The 21015-nt window shown below is 37.2% G+C and overlaps 1 protein-coding gene across 2 annotated transcripts in view; it reads left to right on the top strand.

The window, feature by feature from the left end:
• NRG3 (neuregulin 3) overlaps positions 1–21015 on the top strand; it is a 419575-nt gene that overhangs the window by 289956 nt on the left and 108604 nt on the right. For both annotated transcript variants that reach the window (XM_065670778.1, XM_065670779.1), the window contains one exon: positions 13057–13130. In XM_065670778.1, the coding sequence (XP_065526850.1) occupies positions 13057–13130 (74 nt within the window). The remainder of the gene's footprint in view (positions 1–13056; positions 13131–21015) is intronic.

The raw sequence follows: 21015 nt of genomic DNA on the forward strand, positions 1-21015 counted from the left end.
CTATTTATTAGTGAATTTGCACCTCTCTTTAGAACTGCCTCATTTATTTTTGTAATCGCCATCTTTAACAAATGGACAATTGAAGGTGAGGTAGGTTCTTATTGAACACTGTGATAGCACCTATAAATGTTTTAGTCCTTTCTTTATTGATTTTCAGACATCTTCTTTCTCTTCCTAAGTCCAGACCCTGAAACATGTTTTAAAGAACAGTCCTGAAGGGCTTTTATAAAGATGGTAATCTTGCGCAGACATAATGTAAAGCTGAGGTCTCATTTTCATTTGTTTTTTCAAGTACTGGATGTGGCTTTAATCTGTGCCTTAGCTGCATGAGGCTTTGAATATGGTATGAAATCACTTTCAGTTTATTCAAAAGACTTCTCATAACTGATGAATGCCATACATAATGAAACACTATATTCATTCATCATCCATAGTAAATCATTTATCACAGAGCAGAGGTATATTGTGGAAAAAAAAAAACCTTTTCAAGTTTTCTGGTTGGTTAAATCCAGAATAGCAGAGAAGTGATTGTTCAGTTAGTTGGTTAAATATTTTGCTTATTAGCTGATATTAGAGGACAATTTCTAATGCTTTTGTGATTTACAGATTGAAGTTTGTTGTTAAGAAGGAGTGGGGTTTTGGGGTGGGTTTTTCTGGGGGGTTGTTTGTTATTTTTCTTATGGTGCATGGACTAGAGAAATCTATGTTGATACTCCATTGAGTTAAATTTAAAAAATGAAGCAGCAGAGCAGAGGCAGTACTATTATATTGTGCCACGCTTGGGGCTGATCAAAATGCTGCCATAGTTGTTTTTGTATGGGTATATAAGATGAATTTGTGTTGAACTACTAGAATGAACAGGCCGTGACAACTTGATCCTGGTACAGGTCAGCACTAAAATCTTACTATCTTACTTCAAAAAAAGCAAAAGAGAGTGTAGAAATTGCAGTTCTGAAAGTGGAACACTTTCAGGGTTGCATCTGGAAGGTCCTGTTAAAATATTTGCCCATCCCTACTGAATTTAATTTAGCATTTGAAGATCTTAGAGTTAATATTGGCACTTAGGCCTCAGTTTTTGCAGCATTGACTGTAAGTTTTATTATTTCATCACTAACAGTAATAAAACCTAAACATTAAAAAAAAATCTTAAAATTAAAGATGTTGATTGATTGTATTCACATTTTTTTATCTTTAAAAAATATTTTTCCAGATATTGCTATTCAGTTTGGAGTAATATTTTATTTTTAATGATCAAGACTTATATAATGAAAAAAGTTATGTTGCCTGCCCAGTGCTGTCTGACCTAGGCAGTCATAAAGTATTGTAGGCACTGTTTAGATGGAATTAGAAGTGTGTCTGAACTTTTGAGTAAAACTTATCACTCGTTGACCTTAAAAAATTTGGTTTTACTAGAGCACAGCTGTGAAAAATTGAGCTGATACTAAGCATGACTTTCTAATTGGAATAAGCAAGGATAAGTCTTCTGGGACAATCATTTTAAGAGAATCCCAGGCACAGCTACAGATTGGGCAAAGAAGAGATTCAGAGCCGCCCTGCGGAGAAGGACTTGCAGGTGTTGGTTAATGAGAACTAAATATGAGCTGGCTTCAGTGTGCTCTCACAGCCCAGAAAGCCAACTGTATCCTGGGCTGCATCAAAAGGAGTGTGACCAGCAGGTCGAAAGAGGTGATCCTGCCCCTCTGCTCTTGTGAGACCTCACCTGGAGTATTGTGTGCAGTTCTGGTGTCCTCAACATAAAAAGGACGCGGAACTGTTGGAACAAGTCCAGAGGAGGGCCACGAGGATGATCAGGGAACTGGGGCACCTCCTGTATGAAGACAGGCTGAGAAAATTGGGGCTGTTCAGCCTGGGGAAGTGAAAGCTTCATGGAGACCTCATAGCAGCCTTCCAGTACCTGAAGGGGGCCTATAGGGATGCTGGGGAGGGACTGTTCATCAGGGACTGTAGCGACAGGACAAGGGGTAACGGGTTGAAACTTAAACAGGGGAAGTTTAGATTGGATATAAGGAGGAAATTCTTTCCTGTTAGGGTGCTGAGACACTAGAATGGGTTGCCCAGGGAGGTTGTGAGTGCTCCATCCCTGGCAGTGTTCAAGGCCAGGTTGGACGAAGCCTTGGGTGAGATGGTTTAGTGTGAGGTGTCCCTGCCCATGGCAGGGGGTTGGAACTAGATGATCTTGAGGTCCTTTCTAACCCTAACTATTCTATGATTTAGCATAAGGTGAGAGTGACTTTATGCTTGTCAACACTGACTGCATGTTCTTGATTACTTTCTCCAGGCTTGTTCGAAATGCAGTTTTATTGTGAAAACTGAAAGTGCTCCTCCTTGCCCTGCTTTGCTTTAAAGTTTTGGGGTTTTCTTTGATTTTAATAATAGTCTTAATCTCAGAAGGGAGTCATGCATCTTTGTTCCTTTCATCTTCTTTGTCAATTGGAATATACCAAGAGCTACATTTGGCAGTACTTCAGAAGCATTCTTAGATTTATTTGACAGATGGGTTATTTTTGGCATGTAAATGCTGGTCAGTCTTGGCCTTTATTTATTTTTGATAACTGCTTCTGCTGAGTTAGCATTCTGCTAACTGCATTTGTAATGCGTTTGTATTTCCAGCTATGTTTTTGCAGCAGAGTAATGCAGTGCTATTCGATTTTAATTTTAAACCAACACAATAGGCTAATCTGTATTTAATGAGCTAAGGATGGAGAAGGAAAGGTTTCAGTTCTATTGATGACTGAACAAGCCAGATGATTGTCGTAAGTCTGTTCTATAGTCATCCCAATGTGCTTGGGTTTGATAGCTCCTGAATACAGTCTTACTTTTCTCCAGATGAAAGGGAAAAAAAAGGACTTCAAAAATAGACAATTTGTTGTTAAAATATATGATGGAAAATGAAATATAGAAGACAGGAGAGAAAGCAGTTTCTTGAAATCATGGAATTCATCCTAGATCAATCACAAGTAAAAGGTTGGTTGGTTTGTTTTTCTTAGAAGCTACATAACAAGATTTTGCATACATAATAAATGTAGCAGGCTACAGATTGAGGCTTACATCAGTTATTCTCCATTCAGCACTGAAGTTAAGCATGTGTATGGTTTGTATGCATTTAAATACATCTATTGTTTTGATCAGTCAAACAACAGAAGTAGGTCTGTTTAGATCCCACTGCCTTCTACATATGCAATTATACACGCATTAGGGTTTATAACATAACTGTATTCTATCTACCTGTTGAGGACTTGTAAATTTACCCTCTTCAAATTCTCACATGCTTGCCACAATAAAAAAAAAAAAAAAAGTTTTGATCCTGAATCTGATTATTGAAGCTAAATTAGAGCCAATTGCTAAGTTGTGACTTCAAATTTTTATGCATGTCTTTTATACAGATGTATATGTATTAAGGAAACAAGGGAAAAATAATTTCTTAAGGATTTAAATACCCTCGGTGGGTGAAGATAATTATTATCTCCTAAAAAGTCTAAAGCCTGTGTATTACTGTCAAATGTACACCTGCTTGTGGATATGCCACAAGTAAATTTGATACCAAGGCTATGAATAATACAGTAGCTTTATATCTTTGGAGATAAAACCTAACCTGAGTTTTAAGTGAATACTGCAGCCTAGAATCACTGTGTAACAGTTCTGTGTGTGCTTTGTGTGTTTATTAAGTATGTGAAATCTTTTTTTAGGTGAACACCTTCACATAAAAAAAAAAACCAAACAAAAAAAAACAAAAACTGGCTGTTGTTGAGGGGAGGGAAACGGTCGTTAGTTCAGGTGCTGCCATAGGTCTGGATGGCTTGAATGAATGTTACTAACACTTCTTGATTTGTTTTATTTGTGGGTTTTTTTTTTTTTTTTTTTACCTACCTTTTATGAAACACAAAGAAGGAAAACCATCCAGATCAGGAGAGGAATGATAATTCTATAGTTCCTGCATAACTTTGGATGAGGAATTTAAGTCAAATCCACATAACTCCTTTTTAAATGCTAAAAGCCTCATTTAGTTCAATGTTTCCTACAGAAGATTTAGAGAATTCAGATATATTAAAGTATTCCCATTTAGTTTCTCCAAGGCTCCAAGGAAGGATCAGGAAACACTGGAGTCAACAAGTTAGTTGAAAGTTGTATTATCTAAATGTGTGTAATGATTCAGGGTTTTGTAGCTGTAACCTTTAATCTTGATGCATTTGCACAAAAAGCATAATAGTACTTCCCTGTTTCAGAAAGGTGTACTGACAGTTTACATCCTGAATAAAATATAGCGAATTATACCAATTATAAGTGCAACTTTTTAAAAGTCTGATTTAATTTCTCTATTGTTAGAGTGTTTCAGAGTCTGGTTCTAGGACAAGGGATGCAGAAAAAACTTTCCTTATCCTTCGCTGGTTGCCTTTTTAATATAATTTTCTTTGTGGTTACTTGCTCTACTTATTTTTAACAGCTGCAACATTTTAAAAGAAAATTGACAGAAAAGTGATTTTTTTCTTAAAGTTGATATTGTGCATTCCCTATGAATTGTACCTCTTTTTTTTTTTTACACAACAGTCAGCCTTATTTCTCTAAGAAAAAGAAAAGGCAGATACATGTTAGTTCAGTCACAGATTGCAAGGTCTTCAAAAAATAAAGTATATTCAAACCCTGATGTGAAATCTTTATTACGCAAGAAAAAGAATAAAAAAAAAATAAAAAAGAGGAGGGTGGTGAGTGCCTGGGATAAGTGTTCTGGCCTTCCCATCTGAAGGGATTCACGTTTGTGTTCAAAGAAACACTGTGTCTTTACCCAAGTCTTTTTCGGGTCCTCAGTTTTGTTCTTTCTAATGCCACACACTCATTTTAATTCCATTTAGTTGATTTTATCTGTTTGTATTGACTTGAGTTTAATTTTAGCTAGTAGATTGTATTTTGTACATGACATAGTATAAGAGCTAGAATTTTTTGCATGGAGTGCCTAAGACTTTGCTGGTCACAGAGGTGCACGTATTACTGCAGTCATAGGTATACAGTGTTTAAAGACTGCTTCTGTTTACGCTTTTTTGCATCATTGTTTGATTCTTGGTGCTGAAAGTCTCTGGCTATTTGTAAATGAGGTTGCTAAAGCATGTCAAAAACCCATGTTTGTTTTTTCTGTTTTGCTCACTGAGAGTGTTTGTAAATACTAGGTAGCTAGATGGTTTGGCTAGTGAAATTGCTGCTGGATTTCTGTGGACATGTATGACTTAGATAATTGCATTACAGACATGATGGCTATGTTAGATAGTGAACCCACTGGAAGATCTGACTGGTGTATTTTGAAAGTTTTGATTACAAAATAGCTACAGTTTGTCATCTTTGGACAAGGAAGAAGAATAGAGCCTACCATTGACAAGCATATTTTAAAAACTGATTCTCTGTAAGAAGTTGGAGTACGATCAGGTAGATGGATTGTATCACTCATGGAAACCTGCATTTATATCATCTGGCTTTAAAGTCCAGTGTTTCATTTCAGGAAGAGATTGAGCTTTATTCAATTATAGATGTTGGAGTGCTAAATAGATCAAGGGAGGCATTTATCAAGGGCAGTTTTCCCTGTTCGTATGGTAGGCTTTTGTAACTGGTTTTATATTAGGAGCTGTCACCCTTCCTTCCACTCCTCTTCCCATCTGTGCACCCTGCCCCCATGCACTTACAGCCAGCAGACCATATGCATCTGTGGTCCAACACGCACAGTCACAATCACAGGTAAGGAAAGCCTTTTCCTTTAACAGTTTGCTCATAAGTTGTTGCATGATCCTTTTATGAAACAATATTGGAAAAATCATGTCAACTTGGAAAAGTCTTTCCATTGTGAAACTACAGAAACAGATTTGCAGAGAAAAATATCATCTCTGCCAGCACTACTCAATAGGTACCTTGTCTCCCTGAGTCCTGCAATTCCTGAAACGTCTTCAGTAACCGTTAGCTGTTTTGATTAAAATATTGCACCTGATTTGTGTTTCACTACAAACTCTGTTGGGTGGAAACAGTTACCCTTTAACAGTAGTAACTCTGTCCAAGGCTCGACACATGACTGTTTCACTCTCTTATGCATGATTAGATCTGTGTTGGAAACTTCTTTTCTGTTGTCTTCTTCCACCACCCTCAATCTATTTTGAAATTAAATGGACTACCTCTTTTACTATTTTTTTATTTTTATTATTATTTCTTTTTTATTTAAAAAATACCAACACCTGAGCAGTCCTACCTAGAATAGATAATAATCAAATAATTTGGACATTTCTACAGAAAAACTGGGTTCAATTGTTTGATGCTTCATTTTCACACCAAAAAGTATATGTGAAACTCTTACTTCTCATGTGAGTGCATGACCAGAAAACTATTGATTTTTATGAAGGAGGTAATTTTCTGTCTGTCTTTGAGCATGGTATCCACAGAGAAATGTTCTCAATCATGATTCATGGTTTAATCATGGTCTAATCTGTTGAGTCTAGGAAGCCTGTTTTCTGCTTATAGTTGCATGATGTACGTGTTAAATGACAAGGCATCCTGTCTGACCCTCACTGTTATGGTTACTTTTTTATTCCCTTGTGAAGAAAATCTTCACCTAATAACAATCACAATAATAAATACAAATTTCTGTTTATTCCAGTTAAGGTCATTCTAGTTTCAGGTACATAAGTTGATATTTAGCTTACTTTCAGAGTAGAGGAATTATTTTTCATTGTTTATAGCGTATTTCAGGCTAAATTGTGGGACAGCCCAATGGCCTATACAAGAAAATGGCTTGCTACTGTATATTTATTGCATAACTGGCTCTCTAACCCACAACGAAGTATATTGCATTCTCTGTGAAAATAAACACTTGATTAAAATTTATAGAACGTTGGAATATTTCTTTATTGTGATGTCTGATTCCTGTCTTAGAGAATAAATAGGAGATGAAGCATATACTCTTACTGGCATCTGATTATCAGTACAATGGCTGTAATAGTGTCTTGAGAAAGTAATTCGGTGAAATTGTGAGATGGATCATTCTAATTAATAGCATTTTTGAGATTGTCATTTTGTAGTTTTTACAAGTGGTAGGAAACATGAATTGGTCTGGTTACGCTGCAAAAGTTAACTTTCACTTTTCATAGGTACTATTTATTTCATCTTTAAAATTGGATTACTCCTGTTTCTGAGGAGTATTACAGGTTTATATAAGTTCATCTTTTGGGCACTGCACTATTAAGACGCTTCTGTTAAATGTTACAAGTTACTTTTGGCCTAAGATATGCCTTTTTGCCTGTTGTATTGTATTGCACCTTTGTCTTCTGGTTTAGTCTGTCCAAATGCCGTTTTCGAAATTTCTGTTTCAGAGGAACTCGTGTATCTTAACGGTTGACAAATTCTGGAATTTTTCAGAGAAACTATTTTACATATACTTCTTCACATGGTAAAAGGCAGTGTGATCACCAGACTTAAGGAAGATGAAGAATTATTTTCAAATGGATGGGCCTTATCATAGGGAGGGAGGAAAGAGATGGGGACTCATAGCTTTATTATCTTTCACAACCCCTGCAGTTTGCTGGTGCCACTCTCTCTCCTGCCTTCTGTACAATACCGTTCCTTGAGAACTAAAATATTTCAGCCTTATAGGGATAGGGAGCTCTATATGGAAGTGTTGGATGGGAAATGTAAACTGTGGTGGTAATGGCTTCTTGGCCATAAGCTTTATATATCCTTCCCTCAGCAAGTTTGCAACTGACACAAAGCTGTGTGGGATGCCATCCAGAGGGACCCTGACAGGCTTGGGAGGTGGGCCTGTGTGAAACTCAGGAAATTCAAGAAGGCCCAGAGCAAGGTCCTGCACCTGGGCTGGGGCAATCCCATGCACAAATACAGGCTGGGCAGAGACTAGACTGAGAGCATCCCTGAGGAGAAGGACTTGGAGGTGTTGATTGACAAGAAGCTCAACATGACCCAGCAGCATGCGCTTGTGGCCCAGAAAGCCGACCGTATGCTGGGCTGCGTCAAAAGGAGCGTGACCAGCAGGTTGAGGGAGGTGATCCTCCCCTTCTATTTCACTCTTGTGAAACCCCACCTGGAGTACTGAGTTCATCTCTGGGGCCTGCAACATAAGAAGGATGTGGAGCTGCTGGAGCAAGTCTAGAGGAGGGTCACAAAGATGATCAGAAGGCTGGAGCACCTCTCCTATGAAGACAGGCTGGGGGAGCTGGAGAGGAGAATGCTCTGTGGAGACCTGAGAGCACCTAAAAGGGGGCCTATTAAAATGCTGGAGAGGGACTTTCTGCAAAGGTATGTAGTGATGGGAGAAGTGATAATGGCTTTAAGCTGAAAGAGGGTAGATTTAGATTAGCTATTAGGAAGAAGTTCTTACTGTGATGGTGGTGAGACCCTGGCACAGGTTGCCCCGAGAAGTTGTGGCTGCCCCATCCCTGGAAGCGTTCAAGGCCAGGTTGGATGGGGCTTTGAGTAACCTGTTTTAGTAAAAGGTGTCCCTTCTTTAATGTCCCTTCCAACCCAAACCATTATATGATTCCCTAACTCTTCTAAGTGGGTTCTTTTTAATATCTTCCCTTCCTGCTGCTGGCTTTAGTTATATTTTATTCTTCAGCTTTTCTTTAATGTGCAGTTTGCCACCTCCCTGCTCCAATTCACTTTGCTTTTTACTGGTGAGTCCTATGTCAAATCTAGGGATTTGAAGTGCTGTAAGTTCTGTGTTATTCCTACATGAATAAATGATGCATGTGTGTGATAGATGATCAAACAGATGATGAAGTAATTTATTTGAAATCTCCCCTAGTTCCATATGTTTTGAATACACAAGAAACAATTCCGAGAAATATCCACAGAAAATGCCAGTGATACCTTTGACCAGAATATACATGCTTTAGTAGCCTTTAATATTAAAAATGTGGACAGGAGGGTTGAATGAATGCTCATACTCTGCTTTCTTTTAATACTAAAGTGCAAATATGCTGGAGTAGAAAGAAAAAACTTTCCACCAGAAATGAGAAGTGTGTTTCTGCGAGCTTGTTTTCACACAAGGGATGTTGTGGGTGACCTTGTGAAATGCAGTGCACAGTACAGTTTGGTTTTGACCGTGAAAAAATTTAATCTAGAGAAGGTACATTACCAATGAAACATCTAAACAACAGATGATAAAATAATCTTATTTGAATTTAGGAGGTATCATTTAGGGATGTACTGTTTGCAAGCATTGTAGCAGCTGCACATTAGCTTTACCTGTAAAATTCTTCTTTCATATAATTTAGTCAGAAGGATTTAAATAATTCCATTCATACAATCTTGTTGATATTTTTTGGTCTAGAGCCTGACATACAGCTATTTTGGTGAAGATCCGAAGGCAAAACAGAAAAATCCTTTTTCATATGTAGTTTGCAAGGATGGTGTAATTAACACTATTTATAGAGCCCTTCACCATGGTCTGCACTTAAGCATGTGCCCAAGCCTGCTCATAGAGTGCAGCGCTTCAGCACAGAAATGAATGATTCCTGGTGCTGGAAAGGAGCTTAGGTTATTCATTCCATCCTTTGTTGTGGATGTCACACATGCAGATAGGAGCTTTTGCTTCACTATAAGCAATATTTTACCCTACTTCATTTTCCTGTTCCTTTTTAAAGGCATCTCTAATACACATTTGTTTGTCATATAATCAAATGATCATTTCACAAACAGGCTGCATGAAAGCATTTCTCCAGATTTTGCTGATTACTCACAGCTTTTTTTAATACATCCATAAATAGGAATGTGATCATTCACACTGCATATGGCAATATTGAACAACCTCAGTTGGACTTCTCTGAACTTCTGTATGTGACATAACAGTGCTGGATTTTTAGGGATTTTTTGTGGTGGGTTTGTTGGTTGTTCGTTTTATCTTCAGCTGTGTTGACAGTTACCAGCATGTATGTATACCAAGTACTGTGAACACAGCCATTTAGGATGGATGGCAATGTATATATATATAAATGTATATATAAAGTACTTTGCTAAAGTAGCAAAGATTCTAGAGGAAACAACATGGTTAGCTTTTATCATATTGTAACATAATTATAACTGTCAAATGTACGTTCTACAAGACTTCAATTTCATAAGACTTAATTACAAAAGTTTGAACTTTGGTGCAATATTGGCAGAGCAGTTATTGATATTATTTGATGTCTTATGGCTTTCAAAGGTTTCATTGAAACTAGGAGGATTAGTTTTTATCTTTGCTGAAGAAGTTAATATGATTTAAAAAAAAAGCCCAAACAACAATCTGTCTATGGCCATAGTAGTTGTTAGTGTAAGATTATGTTATTACATTTAAAGATTATTCTTTGATATATCAGCCACTTCTGTACTAAATTTTGAAAATAACAAAAAAAAAATTCCTCTTCTGGCATTTCACTTCATTGAAGTGTACAGGGAAGTGAAAATGTTACTTTAGACTCATCCAGGTCAGTCAGCTGATTACTGACTCCAATTTCTTAGTGATGGAGAATAGCAGAATTATATGTATGATAAAGTCAGGATAAAAATACTAGTTTGATATGATAGGCAGTACATTTTAAGAGAAGAAACCCATCCTTATCATTATCTCCAGACTGCACTGTGTAGTTGTAGCAGCATGCAATTCAGTCAGGTGTTAGGGATGCTGGGTTTTACAAGGGAGAAGTTGTAAATCTGAATGACTCTGTGATGTATTCTGTTCCAACCCATTGCTCTTGCAAAGTCTGAAAGAGAAAGACACGGAAACACATCTAACTCAGGGTCTTGCGCTGGGGTGATACTTTACCAGTTAAAGGAGTCTCTCATCAAATTGTTTTTGAGGCCACTAACTTTATTGGCATCAGCCATATTTGCAACTGATAAAACACAAGCTTTGCAAATGACAGTAAATGAAAAGTGAAAATAACCACAGCACCTTTTGCCATTTTTGCAAGATACAGAAAGTATTTTAGTAAACTAAAGACTGATGGATGTTTTGGCCCTGACACTGTAGAAGTGGAATAGAGACCTCCAAATCCACCCTAGCAGCTAATAGTGGCAAAATTTCTCTTTTCTAATTCTGGTATGAGCAATTAAAATTAATTACCTGGACCACCTGACAGCTGGAATAAATGGTGCAAACTCTGTTTCTTAGCTGTGAGATGAGATCGTTTATTTTCTATTCTGTTCAGAATGAAGTGATAAGGAAGGCAGCAGAGCCTCTGGCTCAGGTGTGCCCTATTGGCCATCAGAGGAAGGGAAGGGATTCCTCCCATTGGTGTGAAGTACTTGTAACATTGCTCTGCCTGCTCCTGGCTGGTGGATATTTACACATGCTGCTGAGTATTTGGTACAGCTCTTCTAAGAGATACCACTCTGACTTTTTATCCTTTCATACAGAATCAAAGTTTTAAGTTGTGGAATCAGGCTATGTGATGAACACATTCATGTTATGCAGACCAATGGTTTAGGACATAGAGTTTTAAGTCTGTAATAGGGTAATAGTAATTGAGGCAGGTACAAATGTATGTCAGAAAGTTAATAGAAAATGCTAATATAAAGACAAGACTATCCCCACCCATGTTGGTTGTTCTTAATCTTTTAAATCTACCAACTCTCAAGACTCTGAAGAAAAGTTGCTATTTGATGTGAGGCAACTTATGGTATTTTATAATCAGAAGCAAAACATGCATGCAGCAATGTCTGAGTATATGCAGGCTTCTTTTTCTGACTAGTGGACAATTTTAACCAAATATCTTAATATTCTGCATTAAAAAAGCAAAACAAAACCACTTTTTTTTTTTTTTTTCCTTAAGTGATAATTTATGACTACTGCCGTAGGATCTGAATTAAATTTTTCCTAGTCAGTCATTTTAGAGTTTGCAAGTATCAGTAAGAAGCTGATCTCCAAAGTAGCACTAAGTAGCCATCAGGGAGAAAAAACCCAAAAGGAGGGTTTGGGGATTTTAAGTCTTTACTGTAGATTTAACTACATTTTTTGGTCTGATGGGAGTTCTTATAATTTACATATTTTCTCACAAATGTGCTTACTAATCCCTGAACCAATGCTGGTCAGACGTGCTTCTCACTGAACCATTAATTTATTAAACCAAAAGCATTTTAAAAGGTAACTTTTAGAGGAAGCCTGGCTAGAAACATTGTGAATGAGCAGACAATTTCTGCTTCTGACATTATCACATCTTTCAAACTGCAGTTGTCAATCCTAATGAAAGGTGGTAATGCTGGTTTGAGTATATTTTTTATATGACATGCAAGAGCTTTGTGCAATAAGGAGTTTCTATAATTTATAATCAAAGTGTCCATCACTTTTCTCTTAAAACCTGCTTGGCAAGTAATAATTAAAGGTCTGATTCTGATACACTTCGTTGAGTGAGAGTAACTTATGAGATCAGTCCAAATACAATAAATGAAATTTCTTCAAAGTGAAGTTTTAAGGTAAATAATAGTCAAAGCCAGTTCTTGTTTAAGGCAGGGGAGCGTGTTCTGGTTTATGTGCTTTAAAATATAATCCCACAGAATCTAAGACTGTCCACTCACAAACAATGCCTGATTTTGTCTATCATGCCTCAACGTGTTATCTTTTGTTCACAGTAGAAAACCAGTCTTATTGATTAAGGGCCAGGTAAGTGTTACCTGTGTATTAAAACACCAAAAGATAAACAAGTTAATCTGATAGTTTGTACAGTACAGAAGCTTTATGTTACCTAATGAGTTTATTTTATTACAAATATGTCTATTTTATAGAAAATTTTTCTTTGTTTCACAGACTTGATATGTAAAAGAAAAGTTATGCTTAAATGATGTTTCTTTTCAAAGTTTCTAAAATAATCACAAAGGTTTGAGGGTAATTTTTTGAAATACAAATAATTTTACATGCTTCCATTGTGTTTCAGTAATAATCTTGCTATTGTTGAAATAACTGTAGATACGCAAGTCCCCTGCAGCATTGGCAGGGAGAATTTCAGTTCATTTTGCTACCTTGAAATTAACCTTTTACTATCGCATGCGTATGTTTGTCATTTATCCCCTTTTTCTCAGGTGCAAAGAGGGCTACCAAGGAGTCCGCTGTGACCAATTTTTGCCGAAAACCGACTCAATCTTGTCAGATCCAAGTACGTCAAATGTTTTTCTTACATTTCTAATCCATGCTGGAGGCTATTCTTGTCATGTGAGATGACCCTTTGCCTGTTGTCAGGAAACATACTGTGGACCAGTTGTGTGTAGAGAACAGTGTTGCTTTTGTTGATACAATAAAAAACACATTCTCCAGTCTCTGTTATAAAACATCTGCTACTGCTGCAACAGGGCAGTCTGTTAGTGGACTTGGCTACTTTTGATTTGAAATAATACAGCACCTACTTAAACCCATAATATTCACATTTCTCTACTTTTGACTCAAGAAGAAATAAAATTACATAATCTGAAAAGAAACCACATGTGGGCTGCAAAATAGTTCCTTCAAAAGAAAATAAATTTATAATGTCTGGCACTGCATTGATTCTGATCTCATTGGAAATATGTGATGTCAATTTTCTGTTTGGTTTTTTTTTCTCACTTTTACAAGTAAAGTTGCTCTGTATTTGCAGAGTAGAAATAGACTTTCAGATAGTAATCTGGAGATAAAGTAGCTTTCTATTACACTGCTCAGTGAATGCCAGAATACCATCTGCATGTATGTTCTTCTACTCTGCTGTTGCCCTTTTTAAATTCTGTTGACTAATAAAACTATGTCAAAAATAGTACCCAAGATGAATGTCTTGGAAGTGAATCCATTTACTAATTAATGTTGTTTATCTTAAAATTTTAAATGAAGTGACATGCAACAAAGGGTCATATCCAAGCTCTTGTTTTTGTTCTTATACTTGGAAACTGTAATGTATTAAGTTTTCTGGTTTTGGGTGCTCTTTAAAATTTGATTTGTTTGTGGTTTTTGAATAATAATGCTTGTTTTTCTAAATCTTTTTTCTGTTTATTTTCCTGTGCTTTTCCATGTGAAAGTCTGTTGCCAAAGACACCTGTTGTTTTGTAACTCTCTGTGTTGGTATAGCTTCTGTTATAGTTTGCTTTATATTTGGTTTAGCTTTTCCTTTTGCTTGACCTTTAAAGGTGAAGTGCAGAGCCTATAATGAATAGGCAGATTTTATCTCTGCCAAGTTGTATGTGCATGTGTCAACATAGAAGTGAGGTATAAGTCAAGGAAAAAGGTACTTTGCATTCTAAAAGTGGGGGAAAGAACAGTCAATTAACTGGACAGAGTGGTACCTGTCTCTGACTTTGTTTTAACAAGGGATTTTAGCTTTATTCTCTCAAGAGTAGAAGGGAAGTTCGTACAGAAACAATACAAAGCCCAGAAAGGTCTCCCAGATTAAGCTGCATCTAACAAGACCAAAAGCCTTACAGAGTTTATATACTGCAGACAGCATTGCTATTATTTCTTCAAAGCATTGTGTTGGTTGCACATACTTGTTTCTCTATACTTTGGAAATGCTTACTTACTGTGGCTTCTGACTGTATTGGTTCCATAAAACTGCTCAGCTGTCTGATCCTGCTCGGTAAGCTAAGGTTGTGCTGAAATGTACTTTCTACATGTTCTGACTACAAAGGCAATTTTATTATTCATTTTATTAATTTATATTACTTAGGACATATAACAGGGAGGGGACCTTGGCTTGATGCTGATGTAGATCCACTGGACACACCTATGGACGAACAAGGGGTCTCTCTTCCAATTTGTTTAAGGTTATCATGAGTTAGGTACTTTCTCAGTTTTGAAATTTAAGTTATATTTGATCCTCAGCTGTATTAAAAAGAGGAAAAGCTTCTGTTCAGGTGCGTTTCTGTGTGTTGGCATAGTGTGATATATATCTGTGTATGTGCATATACACATGTTCTAAGCATGACTAGCCTGAAATAGAAATATTAGAAACTTTTTTGCTGTGGCTGGACAGTGACAGCATCAACATTTTGCTTAGGAGTTAGATCAGTAATGTATTTATCTTCCTTTTGGAGAGGAAAAAATGAGTACCATGCAGATAATCAGCATTACTCACAGAAATATTTCCTGTTTCCACAACCTGAGGAGTGTAAAAAGTATTTGCCGCAGTAGTCATGCACTGTAGGATCATTTCCAAGGGCTATGGTGTTGCACTGCAGAAACTTACTTTTGTAGTTCAGTGTGTGTTTGGATTAGGGAGAGAGCTTAATTTCTGGAAGGCAAGACTTAATTTCTGGAAGTTGAACACTGAGGGGACTGTTCTTGTGCCTGGACTAGATGTAGCCAACACTGGCTGGTGTCAGTCAAGCTTTATAAGCAAGTCCAGCTCATTTGAGTTTTGTGGGATTGATTAGGGTTCTCAGTAGTAAATGTGTTCAGAACTGCTAGTGATGCATCTGATAACAATATTTAGGAGTTTGCATGCACAAAATGGTGAAGCAATGAGTTTTTAATCTTACCTTTCCTGTGATAGTGCAGGTTACATTTCAGAACAATCACTTGTCATTATATGGAAAGTGAATCTGGGCAACAGCCACTTGGAAAACAGCAAAAATATTGTCTTAAAATTGTTATTCACGCACATGAAAATTACTTTTTTAAAATATCCCTCTAAAACAAATTAGGCTTATTCGGCATAGCTTTTACCTGAGGTTGCAAAGTGACAAATAATGTGATATGGCTCTGGAATATTTTTAACAGTATCAGGCCAAACCCAGATTTTTAAGTCATTTTAGCTGTATGTTAGGCAGGTCTTGACTTTACATCACAGACATGAATGCAAATTACGTAATATTTAATGTAGATTAATGCATGCCAAATTGTGTACATGTAGTTTAATTAAAGTGAATGGTTAAGATACCTAAGATTCTGGTTTGGGGAAACTTCTTGCAACTCAGGGCTTGGTGTTAGGGCCGGTGTTGTTTAGAGCCTTCATTGATAATCTGGGTGAGGGGATCAAGTGCACCCTTGGTGAGTTTGCAGGTGACACCAAGCTGGGTGGGAGTGTTGATCTGCTGGAGGGTAGGAAGGCTCTATAGAGGGATCTGGATAGGCTGGATTGATGGGCTGTGGCCAGTGGTATAAGGTTCAACAAGGCAAAGTGGCAAGTCCTGCACTTGGGCCACAGCAACCCCAGTGTAACACTGCAGGCTTGGGGAAGAGTGGCTGGAAAGCTGCTTGGCAGAAAAGGACCTGTGGGTGCTGATTGATGGCAACTGAGCATGGGTCAGTTTGTGCCCAGGCAGCCAAGGAGGCCAACGGCATCCTGGCCTGTATCAGAAATAGCATTGCCAGCAGGCCCAGGAAAAATGAGGTAAGATTTCTTCACTGCAAGGGTGCTCAGGCATTTGAACAGGCTGCCCAGGGAAGCAGTGGAATTGCCATCCCTGGAACTGTTCAAAAACTGTGTAGATGAGGCTCTCAGTGGCATGGTTTAGTGGTGGTCTTGGCAGTCTTTGGGTAACAGTTGGACTTGATGATCTTAAAGTTCTTTTCCAACCTAGCTGATTCTATGATTCTAACTACCCAGTAGTGTTTCAGAGTTCCTGAGTTGACATCTGTGGCTTCTTGCAATCAGAACTGCCACCTTCTACTTTCCTTCAGTTAGGATCAAATTAATAAGAAAACTGATGTAGGACACAGAGAGAAATGTTAAAACACTGTAAACACAGGCCCTTCAAGCATCATAGGTGTTAACAGCTTTCACTTCCCTTTTCTCCACACCAGGTTTTCTGGCTTTAAGTAGAAGATATTTAAAGAAAATAAAAAATCAGAAAAAAAACCCAACAAAAAACAACACAAAAAAGAACAGTGCAAATTAAAAGTAGTTTGAGGAGTAATTTGCTAATCTTGGAATATGGGAGTACCCAGCCTTAAACCATGGGAGCCACAAGAAACCTAACAAAATTAATAATGTCACCAGTAAGGAAAATGGCTGCATGACAATGCAGCCTGTGCTTACAGTCACTATTAAGAGGAAGGGATATGTCAGCCCTGCTAATACTGGGCAGGACGAGTCTCTGAACTCTCAGTCATCTTCGCCTTTACCTATGAAGGAAGTACTAATGGGACAAATTGAATAGAAATGGCAGTCTCATGATGGAATGAAAGGATAAGAGTATATTTGAAATGTTGCTTCAGCTTTCTCCATCTGGGCTAACTTCTTTATACAGTTCATGGCAATGGTAGAGCACTTACATTTGCAAAATCATAAATACGACGTACAAGTCATTTTTCAGGAATGTGTGGTCCTGTATGTATCTATAGGATTGGGAATTTATATACAACATAAATTGTATAAATGTACTCATGTACTATCCTTTATAGTGTTCTGGAGTAGACCTGCCTGGCCCAATGAGTCTTGAAAGTTAGGTTGTATGTAGGCTGCAGCTGTTCCTTTTGATTAGTTTTTATTCTGAGGCAAAATATGTTGACTATTCTGTGTGGATATTCCAAAGTGGTGAACAAGGCACTGAGAATGGGTTTGTCACATTACCACTTATTAACCAAATTGGTGGACTTGGCCTTCAACTATTTTGTTCTTAATTTAGCACTGAAAGCTACTTTCCTATGCAAAAAGTGTATTTCAGTTTTGTAATGTGCAGTATTAATTTTGTATTTGTTATATTAACATTCAAGTTGTCCCATTTGACCTCAGATCCAGTACTTTTTCAAAATAAATGCATTATTATCTAAAAGAAGAAAATTAGGATGGAAATCTTACAGGCCATTAGGCCCTGCTCCTGCTATTGTAGTTAAGAACCTGTAATGTAATTCCTTTGTAAGATAATCATACTTCATTTGTAAACCACTTTCAGTCAGCATGAATTAGCCAGTAGAAACAGGCTTTGTTTATCATCCGTGCTCAGAGGATATCAAGACTTTTTAGCTGCCACACAAAATTTATGCAAAGCCCAATTTTATCAGTTATATGCTTTGTTAAAACACACACTTTGTTTCTACATTGATGTTTCTTTCCATGAGTTTCCACTATATTACACTTTGGGTCTGTTAAACTGGCTTTTTCAAATGTCAAAAGTCTTGTTCCTATAGAGCTACCTATACCCTGTGGTCTTTAATACTTTAACCTGTGACAGCATGGCACATATTGTGTTTCTTTTTGAATCTCATCAAAGAGAAACCTGCAAGTGTTGTGACTGAAGTCTGCAGTTACTCATTCTTTGATTACCTCTTTATGTAGCAAAGGATCAAAATCCCTCTCCTAGAAGACTGGGACTGTAAATAATTAAAAACCTCTAGATAGTTTAAAAAGTAAAAGACTCTTTTTCCAGAAACGGGGTTGAAGACTCAAGACCTACACTCACCTCCTCTAAAGAACCAACCACCCCCACCCCCCCGGAAAATAATCTTGGGCTTTTTGTCATGTTCCCCACACCCTTCCCACACCACACCCCCCCCCACCTTCCCACTCCCTTTCCTTTCCCTTTCCCTTTCCTTTCTTTTCCTTTCCTTCCTTTTCTTTCCATCTTTCCTTTTTTTTTTTTTTCTCCCCTGTCTGACTTTGTGTTGGTAAGATCATAGGATAATTTAGGTTGAAAGACAAAGCATGGACTTCTGTAAAGAATGCAGAGGTTCAACCTTCTGCTTTAAGCAGATCTGGCTTTGAAGTTTCTGCCAACTGCACAGAACAGCATGAAGGTAGTCTTCTATTTAATAACAGTAATTTAATAACAGTTAATAACAGGGACTATTATTAAATGGAAGAAGAAAACACATCAGAGGATGTGAAATATTTATAGAATATATTTCAAATATATGTCAAAGTTATAAGTGGAAGATAATTTAGGGAAAATAGGAAGACTGACTAGCCAGAGGGAGATATCTGAGTTTTATGGAAGGTGGGTCCTTCTAAAACAGATTTAACATGGGACTTGTTTAACCCCAGATAGACCTTTCAAAATCTGGATCTAAATCTGAATTTTGTGGCTTAACTGTGTCTCAAAAAAAAAAAAAAAAGAAGCTTTTAAACCTCTCTAAAGTGATTATGTCATCTGTTTAAGACTGTTATGTATGCAAAAAAAGCATATGGTTGGAGCCCTGCAGACCAAGTTTCTTTTATAGCAAATACCATTTTACCAGTCTAATTGTAGAGTGCCACATCAACTATCTGTTCATAGAATAAAAATTATTAATGTTGCTCTAGGATATTAAGCTTTTACAAAAATGAAATAATCAAAAAGTGATATTTTATTGCCTTGTAAAATTAGATTTTAAGAGCTATGTGGTCGCAATTGTCAAGTGGGTCCCTGAAAATGACAAGTCAGTATAAAATCTGTTACCATCCATCAGGTGGGTATGACATGTCTGTTAACTATGGTTTTGATATGAGGATATATAAACAGAGTTCTTCCAGTTCAAATGCATTACAAATCAACCTAAACTAGTGTTGATGCGTTAAAGATTGAAGGGAAGGAAGGAATTACCTTAATAGAAATAGAGAAAATAGAGAAAAGCTACTCAGTTACTGCCGAAGTTTTAATGAATTTATCTATAGATCAGAAAAGGTGCATCACATGAGAGAAAGACTGGGGAAATGAATCCTCATCAAGGTAAAATAAGAAAGAAAACACATCCTGGGGGAAGGAACAACATGCTTTCTCTCCTCTTTGATCAAGTGTGGGTAGAGACGTAGAGGTACAGACTATAAAAGATTACATGTTTTCAAATTTGATTTGTGCTTCAGCACAGCTGTATGATTTTACCTTTTGTGAAGAGTATGAGTCTTCTTTACTTGTTTGGGATTTGCATTTTCCTTAAATTGGCAAAATAGGCTTTATTCTGCAGAACTGGACTGAAATGCTCGAAACAGAAGTGTAACTTTTACAAAGCATTAGTAAAAATATTTCACCAGTGATAAATGGAAGCACAAATGTGTTCGTTGTCAGAACATATTGAAAATTTAAAGCCCAAGAGAGATTAATTGAAATCATAAATCTGCTAATGCAATGGGCAAAGAAAATCACACTCAACCACTTTCAGTTTTAGTAATGTAATCTTAAAATTTAAATGCACAGGAAACTGATTCGGAGAAAACTCCAGGAACAAACTTGCCAGCAAAGTCTTCAAGCTGACAAGCAGGTATTCTTTATTGCGGCGCCGGGAGACACGGGGGATAGCTCCTCCTAACGTGTGTCTCCCTGTTGCTACACAAGCCGTCCTTATATAGTCCCTGGGCATACATACATTACGTCATTTTCCAGAAAATTCCCCACATGCGTACAAAATTGTGGTGGTGGTCTCAGAGGGTCGTTTACTTCTTCCAACAATCTTCATCACTTCTGGAAGCCTTTGGAGCATGCGCAGTAGATGCTCATACCAGTTTTAATTGGTTCGTTAGCACAGGAGACATAATAATCCTCCTATCCTCCTACTTATCAGTTAGTTTAACTGTAGCCCATCCTGGACACCTGCCATTCCCAGATACTCCTTATCCCTGTGTCCTGTTCTTCTAGCCTGTTTTTCTTAAAACTCTGTCAACTATAACAATTTATCTTGTACAAGAATGCTCAGTGTGTTCTCCAGCTGCACTCTATTTTTTTTTTCTATGTATCATGCACTTTAGTAAATTTCCATTGCTACTGTTACAAAGCCATCAAACTTAGCATTACCTAAAACTGATTCTAAAGGTTTATATATTCCATTTTGTGATTTCCCCCTTGTTTCAAAGCAACTGGAAGTAAAAGTTTTTTCTATAGTTAAGCTACCACTAGCTCGTACAGAATGTGCAGTATAGATATTTTTTTTAGTCAGCATTGCAGAATAGACTTTTAAAATCATAAGAGTATTGGTGTTCATTATGCTTCTAATGTAGAAGGGAGGATATTTTAAATTAAATCTAGAATTCTAAGGTTGTGTCGCTCTCCTCAAGTAGAAACAACAACCAAAAATCCACTAGTGTGCGAACTGTTTCCAGACATGATTAGATGGAATTGCTTTCATTGCTTTCACGTGCAGTAACAGAGCTTTCCCCCCACCCCCCTAGT

Source organism: Lathamus discolor, chromosome 3, assembly GCF_037157495.1.
Source record: "Lathamus discolor isolate bLatDis1 chromosome 3, bLatDis1.hap1, whole genome shotgun sequence".
Taxonomy (NCBI): domain Eukaryota; kingdom Metazoa; phylum Chordata; class Aves; order Psittaciformes; family Psittacidae; genus Lathamus; species Lathamus discolor.